This window comes from Phalacrocorax carbo, chromosome 1 (genome assembly GCF_963921805.1).
Source record: "Phalacrocorax carbo chromosome 1, bPhaCar2.1, whole genome shotgun sequence".
Taxonomy (NCBI): domain Eukaryota; kingdom Metazoa; phylum Chordata; class Aves; order Suliformes; family Phalacrocoracidae; genus Phalacrocorax; species Phalacrocorax carbo.
Window position 1 is genome coordinate 213,916,246 of NC_087513.1, and position 16,531 is coordinate 213,932,776.

Genomic DNA, 16,531 nt, shown 5'->3' on the forward strand with positions numbered 1-16,531 from the left:
AGAAAGTGTAACTTTCTTGCACCCTGGCATGTGAAACTCATGGTACAAGGGCTTTTTCTTGGAAAAATGTTTTTCTTTCTCCCCTACACTTGTGCAAGGAATATGCTTTCTTACATGGCATCTCTTAATTTCTCCCTTGCTATGCCTGCTAATTCTGCTCTTCCCCCTTCAGTTGCTCCTGCTGGCGGAGACGAATTCTTGATGGCTTCATATAACTCCCTCATCGCGTTTTTCCAACATGGGGATGTGGTTTTCACAGTTTTCCGCCAAGGCTGCTGGCTGTTAGCTCAGACTCGGGAGATTTACGCAGTCAGATGGGGCCAGCCTGAGTTCAGTCTCCAACGCCGGTTGGAGGAACAGCTTGAAGTTGGTAAAACTGTTACGAACGTGCGAGCGCTGCCAAATCAGGGCCGCGCTCACGACATACATCGTCTTTAACTCCTAGAGGCATTGGAGGTAATATTTGTATTCCTGGCCAAATGCTTTAAGTGGGGCCAGTGTTATAAGACATTGTAACGTTCCATGTGTTGGATCATATGTAATCTGGCAGCCTGATGCCAGAATTAACTCGCTGTTCCCACTCTGCATACAGCCACGGCGGAATCAGGGAGGCACGTTCCCATGGAGCATCTTTGTTTCCAGCATTTTTATGCACAGAGCTTATATTTCACATTTGAGGTGGCAGCACATTTAAATGTACAGAAAACGCAACCCATTCCCCATCCAAAAGTCCCAGCAATCTGAGGTATTTGTGTCAGGCATCACCAAAGGCTTGAAAAAAAGAATTCACAGGGGTACTTCATGTTTTGGACACCGTTCAGATATATCTTGTGATATAACCAAGTCAGTAAACGTGAGCCGGAATAAGGGATGAGCTGAGAGAAAGGGTAGTACAGCAAGGGAGCAGGGTAATAAACCAAACGCTGCCACAGAATATGTAGAATAATTCATTCCAATTCACATGATGATAATTACAGAGCATTTCTTTAAACTTCCATCCCCCAAATGAAGTGTTTCAACTCCGCGTGGTGAAAGTTGTTAACATAAAAATGCAGACAGGGTTCTCTGCAACTGGTTTTCAAACTGATACCACGTTGCATTGGTGTCAGTGTGAGCAAATTCCTAACGTGTGAATCATTAACGTACACTATGGAATGGCTTTGCACGATACCTGCCTATTAATCATGATAGTCTGCTCTCGATTAGGTCTTTATAAATCCCTAGTAGGTCACCAGCCTTCCTGAAATTGCTCTGGGTTTTGGGAAGTTCTCTCAAGCACAGGTCCCCAGGACGTGGTTTTCCCTGCAAATGCGCAAAGTGCCTCTAACCCAGGAGAGTTTGCGGGCGAGACTCTCGCTCTCATGCAGTGGAAATTGATACAGCTCCAGTGCACTGAATAAGGCAATGCTGGCTGATGCCAGCACAGAACTGGCCTCTCCGTCCTCCCCTGCTCTCAGCTCCATCTCACACGCCGCACTGGCAGAGATGGGTGAGCTGATCTGACCGTAGCCGGTGGCCGCACAGGGATTGCCCAGCGCTTGAATAGGATCAGGCCCTTCCTTTGGGCAGGGAAATGGTAGAAAAATCTTCCTATTTAGCCTTTGCATTTCACTGGCAGAAAAAGAAAAACAGAGCTGTTGAAAAAATGCATTCCTAATAAATGACATACTTGTTCTTTAAGGGGTTATTCCCCTTCTTTATGTGTTCACAACGGTGATAAACAACATACGGCTTAACTATGCTGTCCCCATCTTGAGAAGGGGTGTCGTGCCTACCTCCCAGAGGCACTGGGAGTTGTAATTACTGCTCTAAAGTGATGCAAGATCCCTGTGCGAGCAGCGTTATATAAAGATTGTTGTTGTTTGACGTACAGCAGAGCATCCAGCCGGCGTGGAGTTGTTATTGCACCAGCTATGGCACAAACATGTCAGGAGGGACCGTCCCTGCCCACGGAGGTTGGACAGGCAGGGATGACTGAATGTGCCCGAGCAGGTTTGGGGCAGAGCTGCTGTATAGAGACAGGTCTTGGAAATCCATCCCCAGCAAACAACCCCAAGTTGTATTCTCCTTATAAGTGGGCAGCGTGAGGGTGTCGTAGGCTTGGAGGACTCGGCTTTTATGGGTGCCATGCCCAGGTTTTTGCTTTTAAGGATGCAGCAAAAGGAGGTTTAGGGCGTAATCCTACTCACCGGGCTGTGGAGAGAAGTTTTATTGCTGCTTGAGCTGGGGAGAGGATCAGACTTTTAAATGTACAGTGTTTCTAGATTTGGAAGATGATAGTTAATCGCAGCCAGGGTATAATACACTGTAATACGAAACCTGGCTTGTCTGCATGAGACTCCAGTGGCAGTCAAATCCCCTTTCAGTGGGCACAGCTCCATTATTTAAAAATCAATAATAAAATATGAAGCTTTTATCGATTCCCCTCAATTTTTTTTCATTTTTCTTTTCTTTTTTTTTTTTTTTAAATCTCCAGGAGGGTTTTTGCTATCCCTGCCGTTTGCCTGTGTCTTGCTCAACCTCTTTGTTTTCCTATGGCACCTTCACTTCACGCGCAAGCCCCTGAGCGCAGCAGGGCAAAAGCCAGCCTCTCCTTTCTGGGGTGAGAAGGACCTTTTCCATCAAGAGCGGGGAAGGGTCCTGGCAGGGGCTGGGGTGGTTAAACCTTAGAGTGGAGGCTTTGGGTGGGGGGGACATGACTTTTTGATGAAGGCAGCTCTGGGCTGCGCTGCAGATCACCTGCTGCGGCGTGTATAAAGTTTCTATAAAGGTATTGTGTAAGTGTAGGGGTGGGGGCAGGAACGAGAGGCAAGCCCGGGGGGCGGGCAGCCCCTCTTCCCCGCGGGGTTTGTATCTTTAAAGCAGGCTGGCGGGGCGCCGGGCCGGGCGGGAGGCGTGGTGAGCCGGGGAAGGAGCCAGTTTCCTGCTTCCCCGCTCGCAGCCGGGCGGCGGCAGGCGCTCCTCGCCCCCCCATCCATCTATCCATCCAGCCGTCCACCCACCCATCCATCCATCTCTCCATCCACACGCACACCCCCCGCCCGCCCGCCCGCCGCCCTCCATGGGCCGGCGCTGCCGGCGCTGAGCGCCGGGAGGCAGCGCCCGGCTGCCGCGATGAGCGGCGGGGAGGTGGTGTGCTCGGGCTGGCTCCGAAAGTCACCGCCGGAGAAGAAGTTACGGAGATACGTAAGTCTTAACCCACCCCATGTCATCCCTACCCTGGGGGAAGCCGGGCTCTCCCCCATCCTACCACCATCCCTGCATCCCTCCGTTCCTGCCGTGGCCGCCGCCCGCCCGGCTGCACCTGCCGCGGAGCTCGGCACGGCGAGGGGTGCCCCTTGCCCGGGCGGGGGGTGCCCCTTGCCCGGGCGGGGGGGCTGGGGAATCAAGGCTCCCCGATGCTCGGGGAAGGGGAGGTGGGGGCATCTCCGACCCCCCCACCGCGGGTAGCAGCGGGGCGATGGCAGGGGCTGGACCGGGCAGCCGGGTTTGGGGCAGTTCTTGCTGCGCCCCGCGGTGGCCGGGCTCACCCGGGACCGGCGACCGTCACACCCCCTCCTTTGAAGTCGTGTTTTTTGAGGGCAGATTGGGAATACCTTTGCCCCAAAGGGTAAAGGTAATAACGCATCTTGAATCCACCACCACCCCCCAACACCCCCATAATGTTTCCCCCTCCACGTGCCCGGTTCCTATTAATCATTTAACGTTCGAACCCTTTGAAGATAGCACTAGTAGCGCTTCGATAGCCTTTTGTGTCATTAGCGGCTGAGATCAAACACTTCAAAGAAGTTGTAAAAAGAGGGTCCAAATGCCAGCTCTGTTACATTCCCCACTCATTGAAAGAAATAACTGTTCTTTGCGCCCTCCGCCTGATGGTCTCGCCAGGCACCACGAGCGTTAGAGCTCAGAAACGCGGCTACGTCAAGCTGCCATCCTATGACTCGGCACATCGCTCCCCGGGATGAAGCTGGCGTCCCGCTCCCTGACTCCGGTGACCAGCCTCTGCCAGGCTTTGGGCTGGCTGGGATGCAGCCTCCGGGAGAGAGCTGGGCGCTCTCCCTTCCTAGGGGGACACCGGCCAAATCGTCCTTTGGTCCTGCTGCTTTTGTCTGCGTAGGTTTTGTGAACGGCGGGGAGAGCAAGTGCAGCTGGTGTCTCCCCAGTGCCTGTTATTGATTGAGGGAGGCATTGCTGCCTACCCTTGAGAGGGAGGTGGATGTCTGTGGTCCCGTATCACAGGCTAGGGCAGGGCCAGTGGGGTACCCAATTCATGATGCGGTGTTATTAGCCTTCTCCAAAATGGGTGCAGCCCTAGACATCAGTGGCGCCGCATCCCTTTGCATTAGGTGGTGTGCCCGGTCACTCGGCAGTCCTTCCCTCGTGTGCCTGTCCCCTTTGAGGGAGGATCAGGTTGGCTGCAGGATGGAGCTGCGAGGGAATCCGGTTCTTTCGCTCCCTGTCCCCTCCAAATGTACTGAGACAAAGCTAAACCTGGGTGTTTACATGAGAAATATCAAACCCCTGATGTATGTAGGCAGGCTCTGTGGGAGATGGACAGAATGACTTTGTGCATGCTGAACTGTGGAGGATGCTTTTAGCTTAATGGAGCAAAGCACCTTCCTCCCGCAGAAATCAACTAATTGCTGATCCTGAGTCACCAGTGGCCTTAACTCATCAAACATCATTAGCTCCCCGGCATCTGCCCCATGAAAGGGTGTTCACATCGCCTTCTGAATATCCAGCTTGTGCTCCGGCATTCCAGCAAGAGCTGAATAAATCTACTAAATGCTCTACATGAGGGTGTGACGTGCCGGCGGTTAGTGCTAATTATCGATATGCATAAGAGTGCTTTTCATCCAGATACATCCCAAAGTGCTTTGCAAGCCACCTATGTTTTCAAAACATCCTCATTCCCCCAGGAGGAAACGCGGCCGTGCTGAGATGTGCCCGGCCGTCCCACACAGCCTCCGCGGGGCAGGAAGCGATGCTCGGCAGATGTCACTTGAGGGGATCTCTGTGCCGGAGCAGTCCCGGTGCTGTGGTCAGCGGGACTTCCCTTCCAGTCACGCCAGTTGCGGCTTCCTGCATTGGTGGCTGGATTTGAAAATGTTGGCCTTAGCTTGGACTGTGTTTCACTAGGTTGTGCCCCATCCCCTTCCTTCTTAATGCATTATTATTAATCATATTTATATAACTGCGTTATGCGTTCAGGGCGTTGATGTGTTCATCGAGTTGTTCTCTTCGATAGTGGTTCAGAGCAGGTAGAGCCTGAGGCTGATGGCTTTGCTCCCCCAAAACCTGCCTTCATCTGCAACAAACCCACACGGTTGGACTTTGGTTGTCACGCACAAAAGGCGAGTTTCCAGCCACCGCGGAGTTACGCCATCTTTTGTACAGACTCAAAGGGAAGGCGCTGAATCGCTGGCTTTGCCACTTTCCTTACGCCTTCAGTTTATATTCTGCTTTGAGACCTCAAAGGAGGAATCTCAGGCTGCAGGATGCTGCTAATAGGGTTTGAAGTTCCTGCTCTGGCTGTATTGACACAGGGAAGATGATAGATTTATTTTTAATTTGACAAGTGCATTTCAAATGTATGTGTTTGCACATGGGTTTGTTGCTGACGCTGTCCTTGAAATGCTGTGCTTTTATAAGCCTGGTTTTGTTCTGGTTTTACTTTTCAAGGAGATCCTTGGCAAGGGGAAGGTGCTAAATTTTCTTTCTAACTCCCACCCAGAGTGGTTGGGGAAGGGGGCTCTTCACACCTGCTCCACAGAGCATTAACCTGCATTTACAGCAATACCTGCTCGGTTTCACTTCAGAGGATTGTGTTTATGTGAGATTGTGGGATATTTTATGTAGGGCCTCTTTGTACAGTGCTCTGGGAAATATTGGGGTCACAAGTTTCTCTTCTGTTGGGGGACATTCAAATGATCAAATGATGTTTCCTTCAAGGTTGAGGTGCATTGTGTCTCTTTTGTGCCTTGTAACGGGGGACAGGGGTTCATGCAGACCCTAGGCAGTTTGGCCATGATCTTGGATGACCCCTATAGCTGCTACTGTGGTATTGATAATAAAAGGTAACCAAACACTTGACGGTCAGAACTAATGGAGATACCAAAGTACCACCTTCCACCTCCCCTCTGCTTGGGATGCCAAGCTCCATCGTCTGCTTGCTTGATTTTTTTTTTCCCCCAAACACTTTTGTACCTTCACAGAATCATAGAACGGTTTGGGTTGGGAGGGACCTTCAGAACTCATCCAGTCCAACCCCCTGCAGTGAGCAGGGACATCTTCAACTCGATCAGGTCGCTCAGAGCCCCGTCCAGCCTGGCTTTGAATGTTTCCAGGGATGGGGCATCGACCACCTCTCAGGGCAATGTGGGCCAGTGTCTCACCACCCTCATCATTAAAAAAAACCAGTTCTTCCTTATATCTGGTCTGAGTCAACCTCTTTTAGTTTAAAACCATTAGACCTTGTCCTGTTGCAACAGAACCTGCTAAAAAGTCTGTCCCCACCTTCTCCCCTTCTGACTTTAGTGCATGGAAGGGTCTCCTTGTACACAGCCACAAAGCACAGAGCTCTCCTTTAATTCTCCTCCTGGCTCCTCCTTAAAACACCCATGAAAAAAATTAAAAAATCCCAGTCCCTAAACAAAACCCTTGGCTCTAGTTGTGTGACCGATGAGCTGAGACCAGCGCATGTTGTGCCGGTCTGCACTGACTCACTGTCTCCTGGTGCTCTCTCCCTGGACGTGCCTGTCTGTTGTCTCCTGAGTTAGACGTGGGTTTAGAGTAGTGTTTTGTGTCTATCCGCTGCCCGGCACGATGGGCTTCGGGGGTGGGCTGTCTGGCAGAAAAGCGATGTAAAAAATAACTGCTGTCATTGTAGAGGAGCTCTTAGCTTCCTATCATTAAATCTGTGCTTTGCCTGTTCATTTATGTACCGTGAAGTGAGAGTATTTTCTGTCTGGCTGAGATGTATGTCTACAATTCTGACTAAAAGAAAAGCTTCTCATCTTGCACTCCTTTTACAATCCTTTCCTGCCTTCCCTGCCCACCCCCCCCACTGGTTTAACTGGGGGAGAGTTTGGCTTTGTGCATCAATGGTCGTTTTTACATCAAGCAGGAGCAGTTTAATGAAGGTCATCGGAAGATCTGCTCCTCTCCAGTGAGGTGAGCAGAACAGGTTAAGGGGGGTATAATGGGCTGATTTACTGACTACAGCCCTATTCCTAGGGGTAACTCCCTGATGAAGGGGTTTTTTTAGGCCCTGAAGTAGACCCTTCATATCCCACTTGAAGGCGCGTAGCACGAATGTTCTCGTTAAATGAGGCTGTTGGATGGGGGCTGAAGTAGGACCACCAGAGAAGGGAAGTCTTAGGCTGCTCAAATGGTGGAGGTACCCGGTGAAGTTTGGCATGGTGCTAATCAGGGTGAAATTTTAGAGCAGGGGGAGAAGAAGGGACATCCCTTTAGCTCTGCAGCAAAATATAAAAAAATGGGTATTAAGCAAAGTCGTGATCTTTTTTTATTCTCTTCTCTCCAAGAAGTTTTAACGGGTTGCTCTCATGTTCAGCTGTGCCATGCCTGATTCAGGATGCTCCCCTCTACCTAAAGTAGGAAATGGTTGCAGAGACTCCAGAGAAAAGCACCAAAAATGAGCAGAAACCTAAAAAACATGGAAAGACTGAAGGAAATGAGGTTGTTTAGTCTAGGGATGAGAGGGATGAAATATCAGTCCTCGAGTATGTCAGAGGTAGCTGCGAAGGGGAAGGGAGTAAACTGTTCTCCATGGCCAGTGGTGGGAGGCCAAGAAGTGCTGAGCTCAAACTCAGCGAGGGAAACAAGTGTCAGGAAAAACTGATTGCCAGAGGCGTGGAGCAGTGGAACAGATGGTTTGGGATGGGCTCGGAGTCTCCATCGGTGGAAGTTTCGAAGAGCAGGTTGGCCAAACGGAGCTTCAGGAGAGCTGATCCTGTTTTGAGGCACTGGAATAAATTTGACAAATTCTTCAAAAGTCCCTTCCACTGCTGGTTTAGGTGAATTTATGGATTTTGAGCCTGAACTCAGGAAGGGTGGCATAGAGGCTTTAGGGCATAAATCATGACACCGGGATCTGCTGATGGGACTCAGGGAAGTCCTCTGACCCAGTGCAGGCAAGTTCTCTGTAGAAAGTTTTGACAGCACTGAACTCCATGACTTTGCTTCTTACTCCAGCTGTCAAAGTGTCTTGCTGCACCCTGCTCCGCCCACGCAGTCTCCAGGCTTGATTAAAGAGACCATCAGACGTTTTAGCTGTTGTCATCTGCCCCGCAATTCAGAGGAGGGATGAGCACTTGCTCCACTGGAGAAGGTTTTGGAGGTCAGGGGGTGCACTTCACTTGCAAGGGCAGTGTCCGCCAGCACTCCTGCAGCACCACCTCTCTTGTGCAATGCTGCACAAAGGTCACGCTCCGTAACTTGTTTCTCTGCTGCATCATTGCTGATGAGTCAAAAAACACAACCTCTTCCCTGCAACCTTCTCTCGAGTCATTTTGTTTGGGTGTGGGGGCGTGTTCCTCTGCCCACGGTAACATTCTCCAGGGTCAGTCAGATGGTGATATATTGTCGTCATGATACTCTTGAGCTAATAACTTGCAGCTCCTTGAAGGGTGGTTATAGGGATGATGGAGTCAAACTCTTCTTGGTTGTAGCAGGTGACAAAATAAGGGGCAGCAAACAGAAGCCAGCTTTGGAGGTTCAGGTTAGGTCTTGGGGAAGCTCCTCCATTAGGAGGATCATGGTATAGAGGAACAGGTTCCTGCAAAGGCTGCAGGGTCTGTGTTTGGAGGTTTTCAAGTCTTGGCTAGAGAAAATCCCAGCTGACCTAATCTAGTCACACCACAAATGTAAGGTTGAACTAGACGCTTCCCAAGGTGCCTCCAACCCAACATTTCTGATACCTCTGTGGCATAGCACAGCATGGAGCTACCAATCTAGGAAGCAATACCGCTGCTTTAGCCCAGCTCCTCGTGCAGGTGGATAGTCCTTGTTTTGTTTTCTAGCAACACAAGCAACGTGGGAGAAGTGCTGTGCTAGGACAGCTCTTCAGCTGCTGAAGCTCAAACTGGTTTGGTCAGGGCTAACCCATATGTCTTGCCAAGGCATTGCATCGATCGAGGTGGATGTGCCCGTAGAGGTAAGGAGTCCCCGTGTTGTGTGGGGAATGAAACCGGTGTACTTTCCTGGTGCTTTGGCTTTGCTAAGACAGCTCGAGTGAATCTTCAGCTGTCTGTCATGACTTCGGAGCTGGCCAATGGTTCTGGCAAAAGTCTGCAGTGGATGTAAAAGATTGATGGTGGCAAAGCGCAGGTTGAACTTAAAAAAGACAAACAATACTTAAGGAAAGTGTAAGAGGAAGCTGGCTTCATTTCTCTTTAGAAGAGAGCAGAAGTGATACTGAAACACCCCCCCCCCCTTTTTTTTTTTCCTCTTTTTCTTTCAGTGAGTGTCAGATGCAAGAGGTGATGTAATAGTGTTTACCAGACTGAAGCACATAATTTATAGCAGTGACTCAAAGGCAGAACAAATATTATTTATTTGGATTACAGTAGCAGCTGAGGCAACTGGGGTTGGGGCTCAATGCGCTGGGTGTTCGGTGAGACCGCATCTGCCCCGAAGGGTCTGGTCGGATGGGGAAACCAAGGCACGCAGCAAGTCAGTGGTTTGGCTGCACTTGTGTTCAGGGTCATTCCCACAGCTGGGAACTCAGCTTGGCTTTATCGCTTCTACCTGAGCCAGGGGTTTCCGAGCTGCTCGCAGGCTGCTGGGGATGTATGAAGCTATGGAAAGGGATTGCAACTGGGCCGCAGAAGTACACAGTACTTCCAGCTGGGATTTAGACAGTGAGAGTGCCAAGGTCATCTGGGGACTCTGAGAGGAGCTGACCCGAAAGATTTGGAGCTTACTGCTTTTCATATAAACTGCCTTTCTTTTCAGTACTCCTTTCAAGTCTTTAAAATCTCGCTTCCCTATCATAATGCTTAGGTGGCTTTTACAGCACCTAACAGTGGTGATGAAGCGTATTCATCCCTATCTCAGGAGGCTGGAGAAATGAGGAAGAGAGACTTTAATTTACTCCAGGGTACGCGGAGAGCAGCAATAGGGCTGAAACAGGTTTCTGAACTGCTGTTGCTGCCATTCTATGTGACCTCTTCTTCACCTCTCAGCCCTTCTCCATGGGATAGTCCCATCCTGCCAAGGATTTGAACCAAAAAAGGTTAAACCCAGAATCAACAATATGCAAATGCTTATTTATCCCTCACTGTCCTTTAGCTGGGTCGTTTTATGGAATTTTAATTGTGGCACACCTAGGCATATCGTTTGGCTGAGAGGCGTCGTGTAAATACAGGCTGTTGTGATTTCCTCATCTGGAGCTGCGAGCGGGAAGCCTGGCTCTTCCACCGGGGCTGCTGAGGGCCTAACCCATGCCACCAGTGGGGGCACCTGGCTCTGGAGAGGCTCCCAAAGCTGCTGAGCATCCAGAAAGTCTCCTGGAGCATCCTGGACCTCTGCTATGGTCACTGAGCAGCATCTACAGCAGTGCTCGTCGTGCCAATGAATCAGCTAGGAGCAGACCTGCCCTCCAAAGTTTCGTTTGGTGTCTCCACAGTCTTGCGATGGTCCTGCAATTCTGTTCAAATAATAAAAATAGCTTGAGAAAAAAAAAAATCCCCATTCTTGTTTGCACATCACATGATCTCTGTGCCTTATCTCTGGTCCTTCCCCAGCACACAGCGCTGCAGGCTCGAAAGGAGCAGGGTAGGGAAAGGTTAGGTTGAGTTTTTGTTTGACCTTTCCAGGCTCTCATCCCAGCTGAGAAGTCATTGGTGTTAGTAATGACTTGTTTACACCCTTGCACACCATTATTTTAATATCCCACTGTGGCTGGATCCTTGTAGGCAAAAGCTTTCAGAGTTGCTGGCCTGGAAAAGCTGGTGCAAAACTGTCCAGGTCTGACTCTTGCAGAGGAGTGGGTGAGTTTGCTTCTCCTTAGGCTTTTTCAGCCTAAATCTGGAGAAATTGGATCATCACCTGAACACCTCGCTGCCAAGTGAAACCAGCTTTGTGGTTATCACAGGCTAAACCAGCAGCAAATTGGCTGTATAAATGCAGTGTAGAGCATCTCTTTTCTTTCTTATTTGTGATTAGCAACAGAAAAGGCAAATATTCAGCATGTGAAATCTCAGAGAACAGACCTGAGACCTCAAGAAGCGATGATCCAGACCATGTGCACGCCTCCAGGCAAACACGCCTGCACGACCTGGTTTTACAACGTACAAAGAGGAATTCCTCAAGGTCAGCGTGCAGACGTGCACAGTGCGGTCGTACGTATGTCACCGATTGTATCTAGCCCTACAGCAATTTAAATATGTGCTGTGTTTAAATTTTAAAAATAAATGAAACATAATAAATAAATAAAAATCAGCCTCGGTCCAAAAAAAGCTCATAGTCGTCTTTAGCTTGCAAGCTGTGCCTTTAAAGAACGGGAGGAAAATATGAGTGCTGGAAGCATATGTTTCTTGCTGTGTAAGATAGCCAGTGGTGCCTGTTTCTCCAGCGAATCTGGAATAATTTGATGCCAGCAACTGGGGCGGGCGATTTCATCTCTGGATTTGTCTTTTCGTATTCAGTTCCCTTTTTTTTCTGAGCTCTTGGAGTTTTCCTGGAGAAGGTCAGGATCTGGGAAATCTTGCATCAGTCTGGTTGTCTGCATTACACTAAGACCTAGAAATGAAGTTCTCTGTCCAAATGTGAATATTCTGACCCCAAAATGATGCCTGTTCAGGATAGGAGGTTCACTCTTGGGCCAGATATGGGACCTTTTTTTTATAGTTTAAGTCTGGCTTTGAGGCAGGACCAGTTGAGAACAGCACTTAGACATTTCTGTATTAAGCATTCAGATTGCTTTTTTCTTTCCGTTGCTCGGAAAGCTTTTCCATCTCTGCCTGCTCTGGACTTTCTTTCACATGGCCTCTGAATTTTAAAATCCTGTATGTTTGGACTCTCTTTTTTCCTTTAATCTATTGACAGATATGTCTTTTGGTTGTTTTTTTTAATTATTATTATTATCAATTATTTCTTTTGCTACCCAATGCCTTTTGGACACATCCAATACATTTCCATCATGTCTCCTGGATCTAAGATGCTGTCCTAATAGCATCTCAGTACTTGTTATGCATCTTATTCCATTTAAACCTGGTATTTTCCAAAGGCGTTTGCTTTGGAAGGCATTTAGACATTTCTTTGGTGGAGTTCCAGCTCCCGCATCCATATGGTAAGATGGAAATAACATTTTGAGTCAAGGATTTGTGGTCTTTTGAATTTCGTAGATTTTCAGCGATTAAGTTTTGCTGATGATCGCAGCTGCTGCCTTGCCCGTTCAGATTCCTCGCTGACCTTCTGAACACCCCCGTGGACTTTCCTGTGGCTGCCAAAGGATGCGAGTTGACTTTGCTAAACAACCTCCTTGGCCACTTAACATAATACCCGAATGGGGATTATGTCTTGTTTCCAAAACTGATTAGTAAACCTTCCTTTCCCTCCTCTTTTCTGGTGACGCTGAGGTGTCTTCTAAATTTTCAGCTTCAAAGAGCTGTGTCACACGTACATTTTGTGCAGCTGTTGAACTGGGCAATGCTTATGTTTCTCTGTATTTTTTTATCTCATAGTAATGTCAGTAATCATGCTAAATGGGGTTATTAGTCATTGCTACCGATCTGTTCTGCAGATCTTTATCCACATTCTCATTTAAGCGTCTTCTGAGGTTTTTGTTTATTTGTAGGGGGGATATGTGGTTTTTGACTGCTCCCTAGATGCTCTTGGATTGAAACAGTGCCCCATGGAAAAGGCAAGATTAGCTATGTAAATCAGATCAGGGTTTTGGTACTCCTTAGTTTCCTCTCCCTTGCAAAGTCCCCCTCACCACCCCTATAGAGGCCACCCCGGCACCTCGAGGTCTCCTTCCTTCTCACCCCGCTTCCACGTGGGTGCTGTGCTTGAGAGCAATCCAGCACAGGAAGGGGCAATCACAAGAAATGCCTCTTCTGGCTTATTGACAGCAGAAAATAGCCGCTCTGCTTCCATGCCATCAACACCACACACAGCTCCTTTGATTCTGGGTCTCTGTGTTGTTCCTAAATAACTCCCTCCAGATAGGAAGCTCCCAGGAAAACCTCGTTTACTTTGATCCAAGAAGAATCGATGACTTGAGGCTTGTGTTCTCCTTCCCTTTCGCCTTCCCTGCCTCCCTCGCCCACTGTCGAACGCATATAACGTCAGACTGGAGTTTCCAGCGAGGCGATGGGGAATAGAAGGGCTCATTGTTTTGGGGGTCAGGGTGCAGGGCCGGGGTGGCAGGAGAGAGGGGAGCAGAGCTGGCGGCTGAGCCCCGCTGCTACCTCCAGCCCAGTCTTATATTACCCATAGTGGCAGCCATGCAGACAGTGAGCGGTCTGTGATTGTAGCAGGCTTAAATCCTTTGAGGGAAGGGAATAAATAAATGACAGGAGAAAAAAGAAGAAAGGCAGAAGAGATGGGATGTGGGGAATGACAGGGAATGAGTGTATGAGGTCCTCCTGGCTGGGCTAAGGGGAAGGAGATGCTGAGAAATGATGCAGGCTGGTCCCTGCAGGAGGCTAGAAACTGGGGACTGAGGCTTGAACCTAGCCCTGACCGTATGGATCCCTCTCCGAGCCCTCTGCATGCACGGACTGAGGCAGAACAGGGAGTGGGGAGTTTTCCTGCCAGCAATCAGGACTTTATCATGCAGCAATGTGTGTGGGGGTGGACCCCTGACACCAGAGTCTTTGGAGAAGGGTGCCGAGAGTGATTAGGAGCCTGGGAAAGCTTTACACAACAGGCCTCCGAAACAGTGAGGGACAGCCACCTTCCAAAGAAAGTGAATGAGAATGTGCCCCGATAAAAGCCCACAGGGCAACTGTCTGTTCAGAGGCAGGCCAGCATTTAAGCTCAGCTTGTGGACTTCTTGTGGGAGCAGCCCAGGGTCATTGTCCCAGGAGGTGGCCCAAAGTGTTTGGCACATCACCAAAGAGACAGGTGTCCCATCCCATCACCTGAACTCATGCTTCGAGAGGTATGGTTTGCACTCAGGAGAGGAGTTCAGATATTTCAGATGTTTCACAGATGTTAAAGCTTGCAAGATCTTTTTGTCTCTGCATCCTTCAGCAGGTTCCACCCCCACTATAGATGTGCGATGGGGAGGAAACATGACTCCTCCCACCAAGTCTGAATTTGCACCTTTTAAAGGAGCAGAGACATGAGTGATATGAATATGTCCAATGGTAGAAGTTGGTACCATGAAGAAAACATTGGAAAGGAACAAAACCGCTGTTCTGAGGTTTAAACCAGTCAAACAGTTGAGGACAGGTCTTTCCTAGTGATGGGGCTCCCTCCACCTGCCTTTTCAGAGAGTTCCCACCTGCAACAGGGTGCGCTTTGGTCCAAGACTAGCTAGATCCAGCACCATACCCATGGAGTTGCTCCCAGAGACATGTTTTGAGCTCCTGCCTTGCGCTTTGCGCTCCCTTCAAAGTCAAGCCGATGGAGGGCCTGAAAGGATCAGGCCGTTATCTCAAACACTTGCAAAATACATTGGCTGAGGCTTTGACTGGGAATCAATCAATACGCTCTTTTTAGCATCCAATCAGTACAGCCAGCTGGCGTGCAGACAGGCTGATGTATCATGTGCTGTCACAGGGAGGTGTACCGAGGAGCGAGGTTTGAAGACAGAGTCGTGTGTAGAGAAGAAGGTTGTGTGCCGGTTTTTTTTTTTAGTACTGAGGGCACTTCACGTGCAGCAGAAGGCGTCTTACAAGTTGGTGTCGTGGACGGTGCTTCACACAAAATACTCTGTGCTCAGTAGTGTGTGTTAGATGTTCACAGTGCAGCTAAAATGAGCATTTGTCTTGGGGCAGGTGGGAACTGGACCTCAGCTGGAGGGAACTGAACCCAACTGAGTTGGGTTGGAACTGAAAAAAGGACGTAAAGCAAATTTTATCCTGTGCGATGTGTAGGATGTTTATGAGGCTTTTTGTATGAGTTTTTAGTTAACTAGGTTGTTTGATGAAAATATTGTGTTCCTATTGTTTCTCTGTCCATCCTGCTTCTTGGAAGAGTCTGCCATGACCCACTCGATGTTGTTAAATGCTGCCAATAAGGCTAGGTGGGATGAAGCATGGACCTGCTGCCCTGACGGGCTCGTTATTTCAGATAGGATCGAGTTGTTGAGTACCACTTGGGAATGAGAAGCTTCAAGATTTGCATTTGTGATTAAGAAGAAAAGCTTTTTAAAGCCTATTCTTTGCATTTCTTTGTACCTGAAGCCTCCCACTAACCAACCATCACTCAGGTTGTGGAGGAAGGTGAGAAGCCAGAATGACGTGTCTGGGGCTTACGTGCTCCCCTCTGCTCTGTGCATTACTGCTGAATCAGCTGTAATTTAGGCAAGGTTTAACCTTCTTTTTTCAGTGTGGAAGGGCCTGGTCAACAGCTTGGATTTGTTTCCTTCAAAGCATGGGAGATTTTTTACTAATTATGTTTAAAAAAAAATAATAATCAGTTTGCTGGAAAACCAGACACCAAAGCATGATCAGAAACACAGCTGCGGTGCTCTCCAAGTTGTATCTCAGACATCCATTCCCCGTGGGTTTATATTCCTGGATATTATCATCTCATCTGCTTCTCCCCTTTTCCCACCTTTATCTTTTTGTACCCAAAGCCCAGTGGTGTGGGCTGGGCTTGGGTTCATTTTCTTTCCCCCAAGCTTTGGTCCTTGCCCTTTCGAGTCTTTCACTAATATTCATCCGCCCACCCTGTATATTACAGGGTCTTGGCTCTATAGCACCGAGGTGGGTTGCAAACACAAATGATTTTAGCTTTGCACGTCCCAACAGAGCAAAGAGTGAAAGAGTGGGTGCAAGTTGGACACTCAGTGGGTTTCCAACCTTTCCAAACTTGTGCCTTCCAACCTTTCCTGCCAGGTTGCGCGCTGGCCTCTTGGGTCTTCGCAGTCTCTGCTATATAAATAAGAAATTAAAGTGTACAGGGATTAAGTGAATCTTCCAGGTCTGCAACAAGTCCATCGCAGAGCAGGGAACCAGACACCAACATCCTTCAGTCTCTATCTTCATCTTACGCATTTCTAAGCTGCATCCCGGCATGCTCTGCCGCTGCAGTCTTGTGTTGAGAAAGCCCAAGTTTTCTAAGCCAAGTTCACCTCGCGTGTGCCTTGCCTTGAAATCTGTCAGAAGAGGTTAGGAGAGAATTCAGCCCATTTGAAAACGCAGTCCGCCTGCCAGACAGGAAAATCCGATGTGTGGAAAGTCAATCAGATGTGGGAAAGGAGGGGGAAAAGGTGAGCGGTTGTTGCCAGCGCTGCATTCGTTGTGGGCTTGGCAGTGGGTTTGTGCCACATCACAAAAATCAGTGGATTTACTCTGTTTCAGGAGTAAACACGTGGCAGTGCACACGT

General features: G+C 48.9%; 1 protein-coding gene across 1 annotated transcript in view; it reads left to right on the top strand.

Annotated features, from left to right (window-relative positions):
- Positions 1-2,860: 2,860 nt before the first annotated feature.
- GAB2 (GRB2 associated binding protein 2) overlaps positions 2,861-16,531 on the top strand; it is a 99,065-nt gene continuing 85,394 nt past the window's right edge. The window contains exon 1 of the mRNA XM_064441483.1: positions 2,861-3,186. Coding sequence (XP_064297553.1) covers positions 3,115-3,186 — 72 coding nt within the window. The 5' untranslated portion in view covers positions 2,861-3,114. The remainder of the gene's footprint in view (positions 3,187-16,531) is intronic.